The 10,291-nt window shown below is 33.6% G+C and overlaps 2 protein-coding genes across 2 annotated transcripts; both read left to right on the top strand.

Moving 5' to 3' along the window:
* The first annotated feature begins 4,181 nt into the window (after positions 1-4,181).
* GS2 (glutamine synthetase 2) lies at positions 4,182-8,561 on the top strand. Its single transcript, XM_018119523.2, has 14 exons — positions 4,182-4,355; positions 5,268-5,537; positions 5,750-5,789; positions 5,879-5,982; positions 6,072-6,120; positions 6,228-6,334; positions 6,629-6,716; positions 6,849-6,977; positions 7,095-7,169; positions 7,405-7,458; positions 7,541-7,578; positions 7,691-7,850; positions 7,945-8,005; positions 8,144-8,561. Exons 2-14 carry the CDS (start codon positions 5,284-5,286, stop codon positions 8,281-8,283), a joined length of 1,299 nt encoding a protein of 432 aa, XP_017975012.2. The 5' UTR covers positions 4,182-4,355; positions 5,268-5,283; the 3' UTR covers positions 8,284-8,561.
* A 421-nt stretch (positions 8,562-8,982) lies between these two features.
* On the top strand, positions 8,983-10,165 carry LOC18602865 (AWPM-19-like family protein). Its single transcript, XM_007034503.3, has 4 exons — positions 8,983-9,309; positions 9,399-9,618; positions 9,715-9,760; positions 9,858-10,165. Exons 1-4 carry the CDS (start codon positions 9,183-9,185, stop codon positions 9,975-9,977), a joined length of 513 nt encoding a protein of 170 aa, XP_007034565.3. The 5' UTR covers positions 8,983-9,182; the 3' UTR covers positions 9,978-10,165.
* The last annotated feature ends 126 nt before the right edge of the window (positions 10,166-10,291 follow it).

Genomic DNA, 10,291 nt, shown 5'->3' with positions numbered 1-10,291 from the left:
AAATTTTTTTCTTATTTGTATTATTATTTATAAATTAAATATTACGTAACTATATTTTTAATTTTAAAATATTCATATTTAACGAATATTCGAAAACCACTATTAAAATTGTCTGAAATAAAGTAGAAAAAAGAGTTGTTGGAACTTGGAACATAACTTTGCCATCACTTATGGGAGGGAAAAAGATTTAAATTACATGAAAGAAAAAAAAAAAGCCATCTTTCCACTGTATTAGTTCAACAATTGGGTGACAATTTTTTATAAAAGAGTAAGGAGGAGTGCATCTTTAGGTTTTAGTTGGCCCTTACTCATTTACCAATGCTTCTATTGGATTAAAGTGCAATAGTTGAACAAGACCCACTTCTTCTAATTCCAGTATTTTTCTAATCCTAAGATGCAAAGTTAATTCAAAACATTATAACAACCATGAAATTTGGCAAAGATTGATTCCAAATTCTAAAAAGATCTTCTTTCTTTTTTCCTTTTTCTTTTGAAGAAGAAAAAAAATAAAAAAGCTTTAATGGGTTAAAGGGGAAAAGAAATTTGCAATGATAATGACTAAATAGCTTTCTTGGAAACTTCATGATGTGAAGCATCAACACCCAACCTTACCAAATGGTTCCACCAAAAAGAAAAACATTCCTGCCACACCACCTCAACAGATTTATTCATGTTGTCTGTAAGATAATAGACAGAGCCAGAACTGTTTTAGAAAGGGGACATTCCTCTGATTCTATAAGGTTAACCCATCCAAGGGTTAAAATGTTTTCTTGAAAAAACCAATGGCTTTTGCCAGTGGATGGAGATGGATCTTGGACATATCAAAACTTTTGCTTTTACCTGACATGCAATTCTGTGGAATAAGAGGACATTGATTGTGTTAGAAATGGTGGCCAAGCCTGTTAATGATGGCATTAGGACATGAATTATGACAATTTTATAGTGAGCGGTTCCCAGTTTGTTTTCATATAGCGGAAAGGTGGGGGCTTCATTTTCAATGGCCACAAACTTAAAGTTGACTTTGTAATATAAGTGTATTTTGGTACTAGTCATTAGAAAAACAAGTTGGGTAAAAAATTACAATTTTTATTTTATTTAGGTATAATATTTTAATTTTTTTAAAATTATTTAAAAATTTTTAAATAAATAATTTTTTATTATATTTAATCAAGTATTTACATATTTATTTTGAATAAAATGAATAACAGTTGATTAATTATTATTAATTAAAATATTATTTATTATTTTATAATTATATAATATTAAAAGCTGAAAAATGTCATATGATTATATCAACCATCTAATACGACATGTCAACATATCAAGTCAGCTCAACATATCATATCAACACTATATAATTTAAAATGACAAATAATATTTTGACTTAAAATAATGATTCAAAATAAAAAATATAAAATTTTAAATAAATATAATAAAATAATAAAAATAATAAAAAAACATAAATATTTATTAAGAAAGTTTGACAAAGTGATGCAAAAACATGTACATGGGGTCACTTTGCATGGTAGCTTTTGATCCATTCAAAGGAGATCGGTAAGCTAACCAACAAAAATATAGGTTAACAACCCAGGAAAAAAAAAAATACTCAACACCTCGTGATAAATATTTGAATTTTTTTAAAATATAATGTCCTTTATTTCAGATAAAAAAACAGGTAATGTTTATCATATGAATATATTTATTTATAATTTATCCAATTGTTTTGATATATCTGTGCTTGAACTGGCAAACTCAAATTATTATCTTAAATATCACCATCGCAATTTGTCTTCAATGGATGCTATTTTTAAATTTGTTTTTTTAATTAGAAAAATAAATAAATTCGACTTTTTAAATATGAAATATGCGTTTGTCATTAAATAATTAAATTATTTTTAAACATCATTTTTTAATTAAAAAAATTAAATTCAACTTTTTAAATACGAGGTATACATTTATCATTAAATAATTAAACAGTGCTAAAAGTTTTGTGTTTAATATATCATTTCGTCGGAGGTACGACGCTTTCACTATATCTTATAGTTTTATTTATTATTAAAAATGATTGACGCCGGCACTCTTCTAGTAAATGCTAAGTCTCATTATTGTTTATCATGTAAAACTTTTCTTCAAGTAACTTATCCGTACAGAGAACAGTTTCTTCAAGTTTAAGAAATAGTTAGCGATTTCTAAATCCCGGAAACATATCTCCATTATCGTTGATCCTATCTGGATATTTAGTATGATGTCTCCATCAAAAATCATCCTCTTTTTATATGATTAAATCAAATTTATACTAAAATTCGCTTAATTTAAAATACATTTCGACTTAATATTTTAAATTTTTTAAATTATTTAAAAATTTTAAATATACTTTTATTATTTTATAATGTTCACCTTAATTTTTTTATCTTGAATTAAATAAAAATTTTAATTAATTATTGATTAATTGTTGATAGTTAAAACACTATATGATGCTGATATGTCATTTTAACATGTTATATTAGATGGTTTTCACCATTCACGTCATATAAATATCAAGTGAACATAAAATAATATGTATCATTTTGACTAATGATAGTTAAACAATCATTGTTATAAAATTTTATTTGATTAAAATAAAAATATATAAACTTATTTAAATGTAATAAAAAATAAAAATTTATTTACATTTTTTAAATAATTAAAGGATTTTTATAAAACATTATTACATTTTTTATTTCCAATATTCACATTGGTTATGTTCCATTTCTTTCTTTACTTAATTTACTTTTGCAATACTCTATTATCAAACATGCTTAATAAAAAATCATTTGGTTTATAGTTATTTCTCTCTGGCCTCTGCACGTCAAACTTGGTTTTAACTCTTGCGTTAACCCGTTGTACACATACCTTTAAATATTAAAAATATAAGGGTAAATTTTATTACAATATGAATCATGATTACGATTTAATGATTTACATATATTGAGAAATTAACCCTATCCTTTTGTAGTGAACCAGCTTAATTAATAAATTAATTAAGAGAGAGAGAGAGAGAGTGGGGAATGGTTAAGATTCAGATTCAAACCCATCTTGCTTTGGTTGATCTAAATGCATCGGAAGAGAAATGGAAAACTTGTTTTGTTGTTGATCCAATTATGTCCCAATAATAAAATAAAATCATGTTACAAGAATCCTTTTTTTCTTAATCATGAAACTCAACTATTGGATTAAACAAAGAACAAATCCTTGGGCACTAGATCATTGGCTTTAGTTTCATTAGACAGCTTTGGAGTTTTCTGTAAAATCAGAACCCCCCGCTGCCCTCCATTGTGCCAGGTCCTGAGCCACTAGATCTAAAGATTTTAAAGGGTTAAGACAGGGGAACTTCGACATGTGCATCTCCATATGCACAGCCTTACCTAATGGTCCCAAAAGTGCAAATGCAATGCCACTTACTCTCTTTTATCAACAAACAATTCATCCTCAGAGCCTTGTGGAACAAATTAAACAAATGCTCATTGTCAAATATCATGCCAACTCTAAATTGATCCTCCTTCCTGCCAGGCACATTCAAGAACATTTCGTGTCAACATATGAATGGTTACGGGTATTCATATAAATTAGGATATTTAGTTTGTTTCTAATATTAAGAAGATTTGATTTCAAATTTTTTCTGCTATGCATATACATTTTTTTTTTCTTTTCAGTTATTGCAATTAGAGAATAAAGCTATGGTGCATAGACAGATGGGGCAAGAGGTAGGAAACCGAGGACCCATGGGAGAAGACTCCACCCACCAACAAAGTATGTAGATGATAAGATGACCACTTGGCTAGAATGCAAAGCACTTGGTAGCTCCAATTCCAAAGCCAGAAACTGTATAATATGACCCTGTTTTTCTTGTTCTAAGATTTCTAAGAGGCAGATGAGACGAGTATCAAAGCCTTGAATGAACATTGGAATCATCACAATTATTGTTGTCTGAAAGTGGAATTTAAGAATACTAGAATAATTCATCTATCAGGTTTGCCATGGAAGTTGAGGTTGAGACTTGATAGTGAGGCAGAGAGAGAGAGAGAGAGAGAGAGACTGCCTTATCTGAAAATTTTAAGTATAGTCCAAGCTTCTCTTGGTGTCACTAAAGAGACCAAAATATAATTTCCTCCACTCAAAGCATACCCCTATCTCGTTTGGAAAAGCCAAGAACCCTCTTCTCTATCAAACTCTTATAAGACCTTTTTTTCCACCATAAAAGAAGTCTACGTGGTCTTCACTCTCCCTCTTTTCTCTCTTTCCTTCTCCTTCTACAGCCAATTCCTGTAAGACACACTTTCCCGTTCCTGGTCAGGCCATTTTCAGGCAGTTCCCAGGTTAGTTCTCTGTGCATCTGATTGTCAAGTTTCTTTAGTGTCATTTTTCTTTGGGGGACAGAAAGTAAGAAAGCTTTGAGCTGTGATGGCTTAAAAATGTCGTGCTTGACATTAGGCAAAAAAGTAACAGCCTTTCTGACAAAATGATCATGAACTAACCAGAGTCTAATACACCGATGAATGACATAAGGTATGATTGAGAGATTCCAATAATTGCAGTGCATTCCAAATATAGTTAATTGGTCACACCATGTTAAGTACTTAGTAGCAGTATTTACCAAAATCGGATTACGGTGTATATCTTCAGTTATGCACGTAAATCTGTCTTGCAGATCTCACTTACTTTCCCTGTCTCTCTTTACCCAATAAGAGTAATGTGTTTCCCGTGTGAACCTTTTGCTCTTTGAAGAAAGAGCACCTTTTTGACATGTCCCAACGAGTCATTAACTATGAGTAGTTGATAAGCCAATGAAGTCTCACAAAAATATTACTGCTTTTTTTTTCTTTTCCCTGTGATTTTGTACTTAACAAAAATCCATTCCCTTTGTGATTTTGTACAGACTTTAAAACATACCATTCTTGGTGGAAAGTTAGGTGTCATTTAAATCTTACAATTCGATCTAATCATAGGCCTTATAATGGTGAGAGTAAGGTCTCTCCTTGTTGCATGATCTGCATTTGAACTTTGAATCTGCGCATTGCTGTTAGACTTGATCTATTAATGTCTTTTCATTAATAAACTATAGTCCCTGTCCTTCAATTTGAAAGTTTTCTGATGGATCTGTTCAACTTCTATCACAACAGAAATGTATGATAGACTAACATTTTTTTAATATGTTGAGGTTTAAGTGTTTTTTTTTTTTTATGCTCAATGGTTTAAGTTGTTTGTTAATACTTGTTTTGATTTCCTAGTTGGGAGAAGAGGAAAATGGCACAGATTCTGGCACCCTCAACTCAATGGCAGATGAGACTGCCGAAGACCTCAACCTATGGAAGTCCCATTGCAACAAAAATGTGGAATTCTCTGGTATTGAAACAGAACAAGCAAGGAGCAGCTAAAAGCTGTGGCAAATTTAGAGTGTTTGCCTTGCAGTCTGAGAACAGTACTGTCAACAGGCTAGAGAAGCTGCTAAACATGGACATCACTCCATACACTGACAAGATCATTGCTGAATATATCTGGTACAACTTGTTTCTGATATATGTTTCTATGTTTCAGATAAGATTTTTTTTAAAGAAAATTCTTTTGTCTTAATTTGGAATATTAACATGGGATGGTAAAGTAATTCGATAAGCATTAGAAGCGAATGTTCAAATATTAGATTAATGGTGGCACTTTGGCAATTTTTCCTTGTGAGCATACCTGAATCAGGGCTGTTTCCCAATTGAAACAGGATAGGAGGCAGTGGAATTGATCTTCGTAGCAAGTCCAAGGTAAGAAAAATAATAGAAATGAAATTCTGTAACTTTCAATGCAATGTTAAGTTTTTCTTACGTTTCATTGGGCCTCTTACAATTGGCAGACAATAGCAAAGCCAGTTGAACATCCCTCCGAACTTCCCAAGTGGAACTATGATGGATCAAGCACTGGGCAAGCACCTGGTGAAGATAGTGAAGTTATTTTATAGTAAGATGTTCTGCGAGGAATATTAAAAATTTTCTTAATTGCTTGTTAATTAATTTCGGAACACCATGTTGACTAAACATTTTATTCAGCCCCCAAGCAATTTTTAAGGACCCTTTCCGGGGAGGCAACAATATCTTGGTAAGTATTGTCATAGGCATGTATAAAAGTTTCTAATTATTGCTTCCATCGAGACTTTTGTAAGTAGTTTGCATTGTGCTTAATATTTTCTTATGTATTTCCCAAAGGTAATTTGTGATGCATACACACCGGCTGGTGAGCCCATTCCCACAAACAAGCGCCACAGAGCTGCTGAGATTTTCAGTAACAAGAAGGTGGTAGATAAAGTACCATGGTTCGTATTACATTGTTTCAACCATCTCATTCTTTCATTTAATTTTGGATTATTTGAGACTTAGTTTGTAATCTTTTGGTTTGCTTTTATTCTGTCTCGGCAGGCATTCATATTGCATTATTACTGTTACTGCCATCATCAATTTCCACTTAATACTTATTGTGTAATTTCCCAAAGTTCAAGTCAAGTTTCTTAATGTCCATACAAGATGAACCTACTTGAGTTTTGCAGCACTAATTCTTATGTAGGTTAGAAATGGAGTTGCTCTTATGCCATTGTACCTTTCTATATTAGGTTTGGGATTGAGCAGGAGTATACCTTACTTCAACAAAATGTGAAATGGCCTTTGGGTTGGCCTGTTGGTGGCTACCCTGGTCCTCAGGTAATAATCTGACTCAATTTTTATGCAACGGTAAAGCAGTTGTAGACCTCTTCAAATTCATGATGTAATAATATACTCTGCCATTGTCCACGCACTAATAAATTCAGAATGATTCTTTTATGCAAAATTCAGGGTCCTTATTACTGTGGAGCTGGAGCTGACAAGTCATTCGGGCGTGACATCTCCGATGCTCATTACAAGGCTTGCTTATATGCCGGCATCAACATTGGTGGCACCAATGGGGAGGTTATGCCAGGCCAGGTCTGCTGCCATCGAGGCCTTCTTATCCTGCTAATGACATGAAGTACTGTTGCAAACCATTTTTGTTTGTTCATGAGTTATCACTATTTGATGTTGTAAATTACTTTATGCATGCAGTGGGAGTATCAAGTTGGTCCAAGTGTTGGTATTGAAGCTGGAGATCATATCTGGTGTTCAAGATACATTCTAGAGGTATATCTTCTCCACATGATTTTGGTAATGATTCGATGGAGGTTACTGCAATAATTCAATAGTTGGGATAGCATGTAATTAAGCTTTGAAATTGATCACCGGTGTCTAAATGTCAGTTAATCACAAGTGGCTAATTAGTGTTTCCATTTTATTTGCTCATCTTCTTTCTTGGTGGGGGAGCATGATTGCAAGTTGAAATCCAACAAGTTATATATGTTTTCCTCTCTTCTTACAGAGAATCACTGAACAAGCTGGTGTTGTTCTCTCACTTGATCCTAAACCTATAGAGGTAACGTCTATGTTTTGTGACACTCAAGTTCTTACTATTAGTCCATAAAGAGGGGATGCTTATTTGTCCTTCCTGCTGCTAGGGTGACTGGAATGGTGCTGGATGCCACACCAATTACAGGTATTCCAGACTTTTAATATCTTTAATATTGACTTTGGTATAGTGATATGCATTCTATACAAAAATTATATAGTAGCAATTCAATTACAATAACAAGCTATTTTTAATGCAGTACAAAGAGCATGAGGGAAGATGGAGGCTATGAAGTTATAAAGAAAGCAATATTGAATCTATCACTCCGTCACCAGGAGCATATTAGTGCCTATGGTGAAGGAAATGAGAGAAGATTGACAGGAAAGCATGAAACAGCCAGCATTGACACATTCTCTTGGGTATGTTCATATGATATCCATACCTAGTAATGGAAAACATGGAAAAACAGGACTTTCCTGTTTTGATGTCCATCCCTTAAATTTCAATTTGCAGGGAGTGGCTAACCGTGGTTGCTCAATCCGTGTTGGCCGTGACACTGAGAAGAATGGAAAAGGTACTGCCATCAATAACACTACAGAACAGGAGAAGATCTGTTTGTTTTCCGAATTTTCATGCCTGATAACCTTTTAAATCTCAATATACAGCTGCATATACTCTCCTAGCTTGTCTTTCTGCATGTTTATGTTTTTAGGTTACTTGGAAGATCGGCGCCCGGCTTCAAACATGGACCCCTATGTTGTGATATCATTGTTGGCAGAAACTACAATACTGTATGAGCCAACACTTGAAGCTGAAGCACTTGCTGCCCAGAAGATTGCTTTGAAGGTCTAGGGCAATTTGCCAAGAGAGATATATATCCAACTCAAGAAGCAAGCAAATTGGTTATAGTTAGCTCATTCACAGGGATGTTTTTGCACTTTTCTTTTAGGCTTTTAGGGAAGATCCCTGTAAATAAATGTCCTCAAATGAGTAATTGCCTTGTGATCTAGCTTGTCATCAAAGGGTTCTCAAATGGATTATGTCTTGTAAATCAGAATGCTCTTATTAAACTATCTTAGGTTAATGGATCTTGTGGGGGAGTCCTTTGCATTCGCCCACTTTCTTCAAAATTTGCATCATTCTTCTACTCTCTTTTGTGTTTTTTCTATGATCTCCGCAGCAGCCAATAGAATCTTTGTCCTGGAAACTTCTGGGGTGTCATTCTGCGTATATGTTAAGGTTCGATTTAAGTTATAATAAAGGGTATAGCTAAGCTATATACGTTGCTTAATGCGATGGAAGCTTTATCAAACTTTCATACAAAGGCCTGTTGGGGAGAGAAACCAAAACTGCAGCTCACGGGAAGTACATTAAAAAGGACTCATACATAACGAACAATTCCCGCAAACTTTATTCTTTCTTTGTTTGCTGGGCAGGAAAAGTTTATTCCAGCTAAACTTATGCCCTATGGGATTTAATGTAAACAAATTTTAGCCCCACCTCGGGGGACTTATATTGGATATCTGGGATTCCTTTTCCCTTTCTCGAGGCAAGCTCAATATGGTCAAAGAACACAAGCAATTCCTTGGAATTTAAGAAGCTTCAATATTTTATGCACGAGTCAGTTTCCTGGTTAGAGAAAGAGCCAGTCCTTGCTTATATATTAGTCCTTTCTTGCTCAACTGCTTAATAGGAACCGTGATCTAGTTCAAAATTAATTTGTCTTTGTTCTCAAGTCGAAAAATTAAGGCATGGCTTCTGGAGGATCGAAACCGACAGCATTGATTCTGTTGTTTCTCAATCTTGGGCTGTATATCATTGTAACATTAATAGCTGGGTGGGCAGTAAATCATGCAATTGAAAGAACTCATGAAACAGGTAAATCTAATTGCTTCTAAAAACATCATTGAAACAATTTGTTTTTGACTCAAAAATGTTTATATGTTGGAATGCATTGCACCTTGCAGCATCTGTTTTATCAATCCCAGCTCGTATATTTCCCATTTTCTTTCCAATGGGAAACATGGCCACCGGTTTCTTCATCGTCTTCTCCCTCATCGCTGGTGTTGTGGGCGTTGCCAACTCAGTTACAGGACTCACCAATGTTCTTCAATGGGATGCACCAAATTTAAACGCTGCAGCTTCTTCATCCCTGCTCACTTGGGCACTCACTCTGCTAGCCATGGGGTTAGTCAATACCTCCAATCCTTTTCTCTTTCCCTTTCATTTTCTTTTTTACTGTTTTTTCGATTTTTAACCTTGGGTTCGAGCCCTGTTCTGCAGATTGGCATGTAAAGAGATCAACATTGGCTGGACAGAGGCCAACTTGGTAAGCCTTTATGAAACGAAAACCAGAATTATATTCAACAAAAGTTGATTCCAAATCATTGTAATTAGCATTGAAAATTGTTGTAATTATAATGCAGCGGACTTTGGAAGTTTTGACTATAATTGCGAGCGCTACGCAGTTGTTTTGCACCGGAGCTATCCATGCCGGGGCTGAAGAAGTTGGCCCAAAGAGAATGCAAGCTGCTGGACCAGTTTGAGTTTTACCATCATACATGTCCAAATAATGAAGAGAATTCCACTAAATGAACTTTCCATTTAGGGTGTGCTGCAAATTATAATGTTAAATTCCTTTCATTTTCTTGTGAAATGTTACAGGCTTCCAATTAATTACCACATTGTGTTGATCTTAATTAATTTAATATGTAATGAGTGAAGGATTTTAATTTATTTTTGTTTTGTTACGAGGTTTCGATTGTAAGTAAAAATTTTAATTACAATTAAATAATTTTTTATTATAAAAAGATTAATTAAATCAATGTTAAATTAAATTTACACACGACGAAGTTTGAAC

This window comes from Theobroma cacao, chromosome 4 (genome assembly GCF_053813885.1).
Source record: "Theobroma cacao isolate CCN51 chromosome 4, ASM5381388v1, whole genome shotgun sequence".
NCBI classification, from domain to species: domain Eukaryota; kingdom Viridiplantae; phylum Streptophyta; class Magnoliopsida; order Malvales; family Malvaceae; genus Theobroma; species Theobroma cacao.
The sequence above is the reverse complement of the archived record's forward strand: the minus strand, read 5'-3'. Positions and strand labels throughout refer to the sequence as shown.

What these genes read in the sequence shown, in the direction of transcription:
- GS2 (XM_018119523.2), top strand. Translation starts at nt 5,284, where the DNA reads ATGGCACAGATTCTGGCACCCTCAACTCAATGGCAGATGAGACTGCCG. An exon ending in GATAGTGAAGTTATTTTATA is followed by an intron (nt 5,983 to 6,071) that starts GTAAGATGTTCT and finishes CATTTTATTCAG; the next exon opens with CCCCCAAGCAATTTTTAAGG. An exon ending in CACTGAGAAGAATGGAAAAG is followed by an intron (nt 8,006 to 8,143) that starts GTACTGCCATCA and finishes TTATGTTTTTAG; the next exon opens with GTTACTTGGAAGATCGGCGC.
- LOC18602865 (XM_007034503.3), top strand. Translation starts at nt 9,183, where the DNA reads ATGGCTTCTGGAGGATCGAAACCGACAGCATTGATTCTGTTGTTTCTC. An exon ending in TGAAAGAACTCATGAAACAG is followed by an intron (nt 9,310 to 9,398) that starts GTAAATCTAATT and finishes TGCACCTTGCAG; the next exon opens with CATCTGTTTTATCAATCCCA. An exon ending in GCTGGACAGAGGCCAACTTG is followed by an intron (nt 9,761 to 9,857) that starts GTAAGCCTTTAT and finishes ATTATAATGCAG; the next exon opens with CGGACTTTGGAAGTTTTGAC.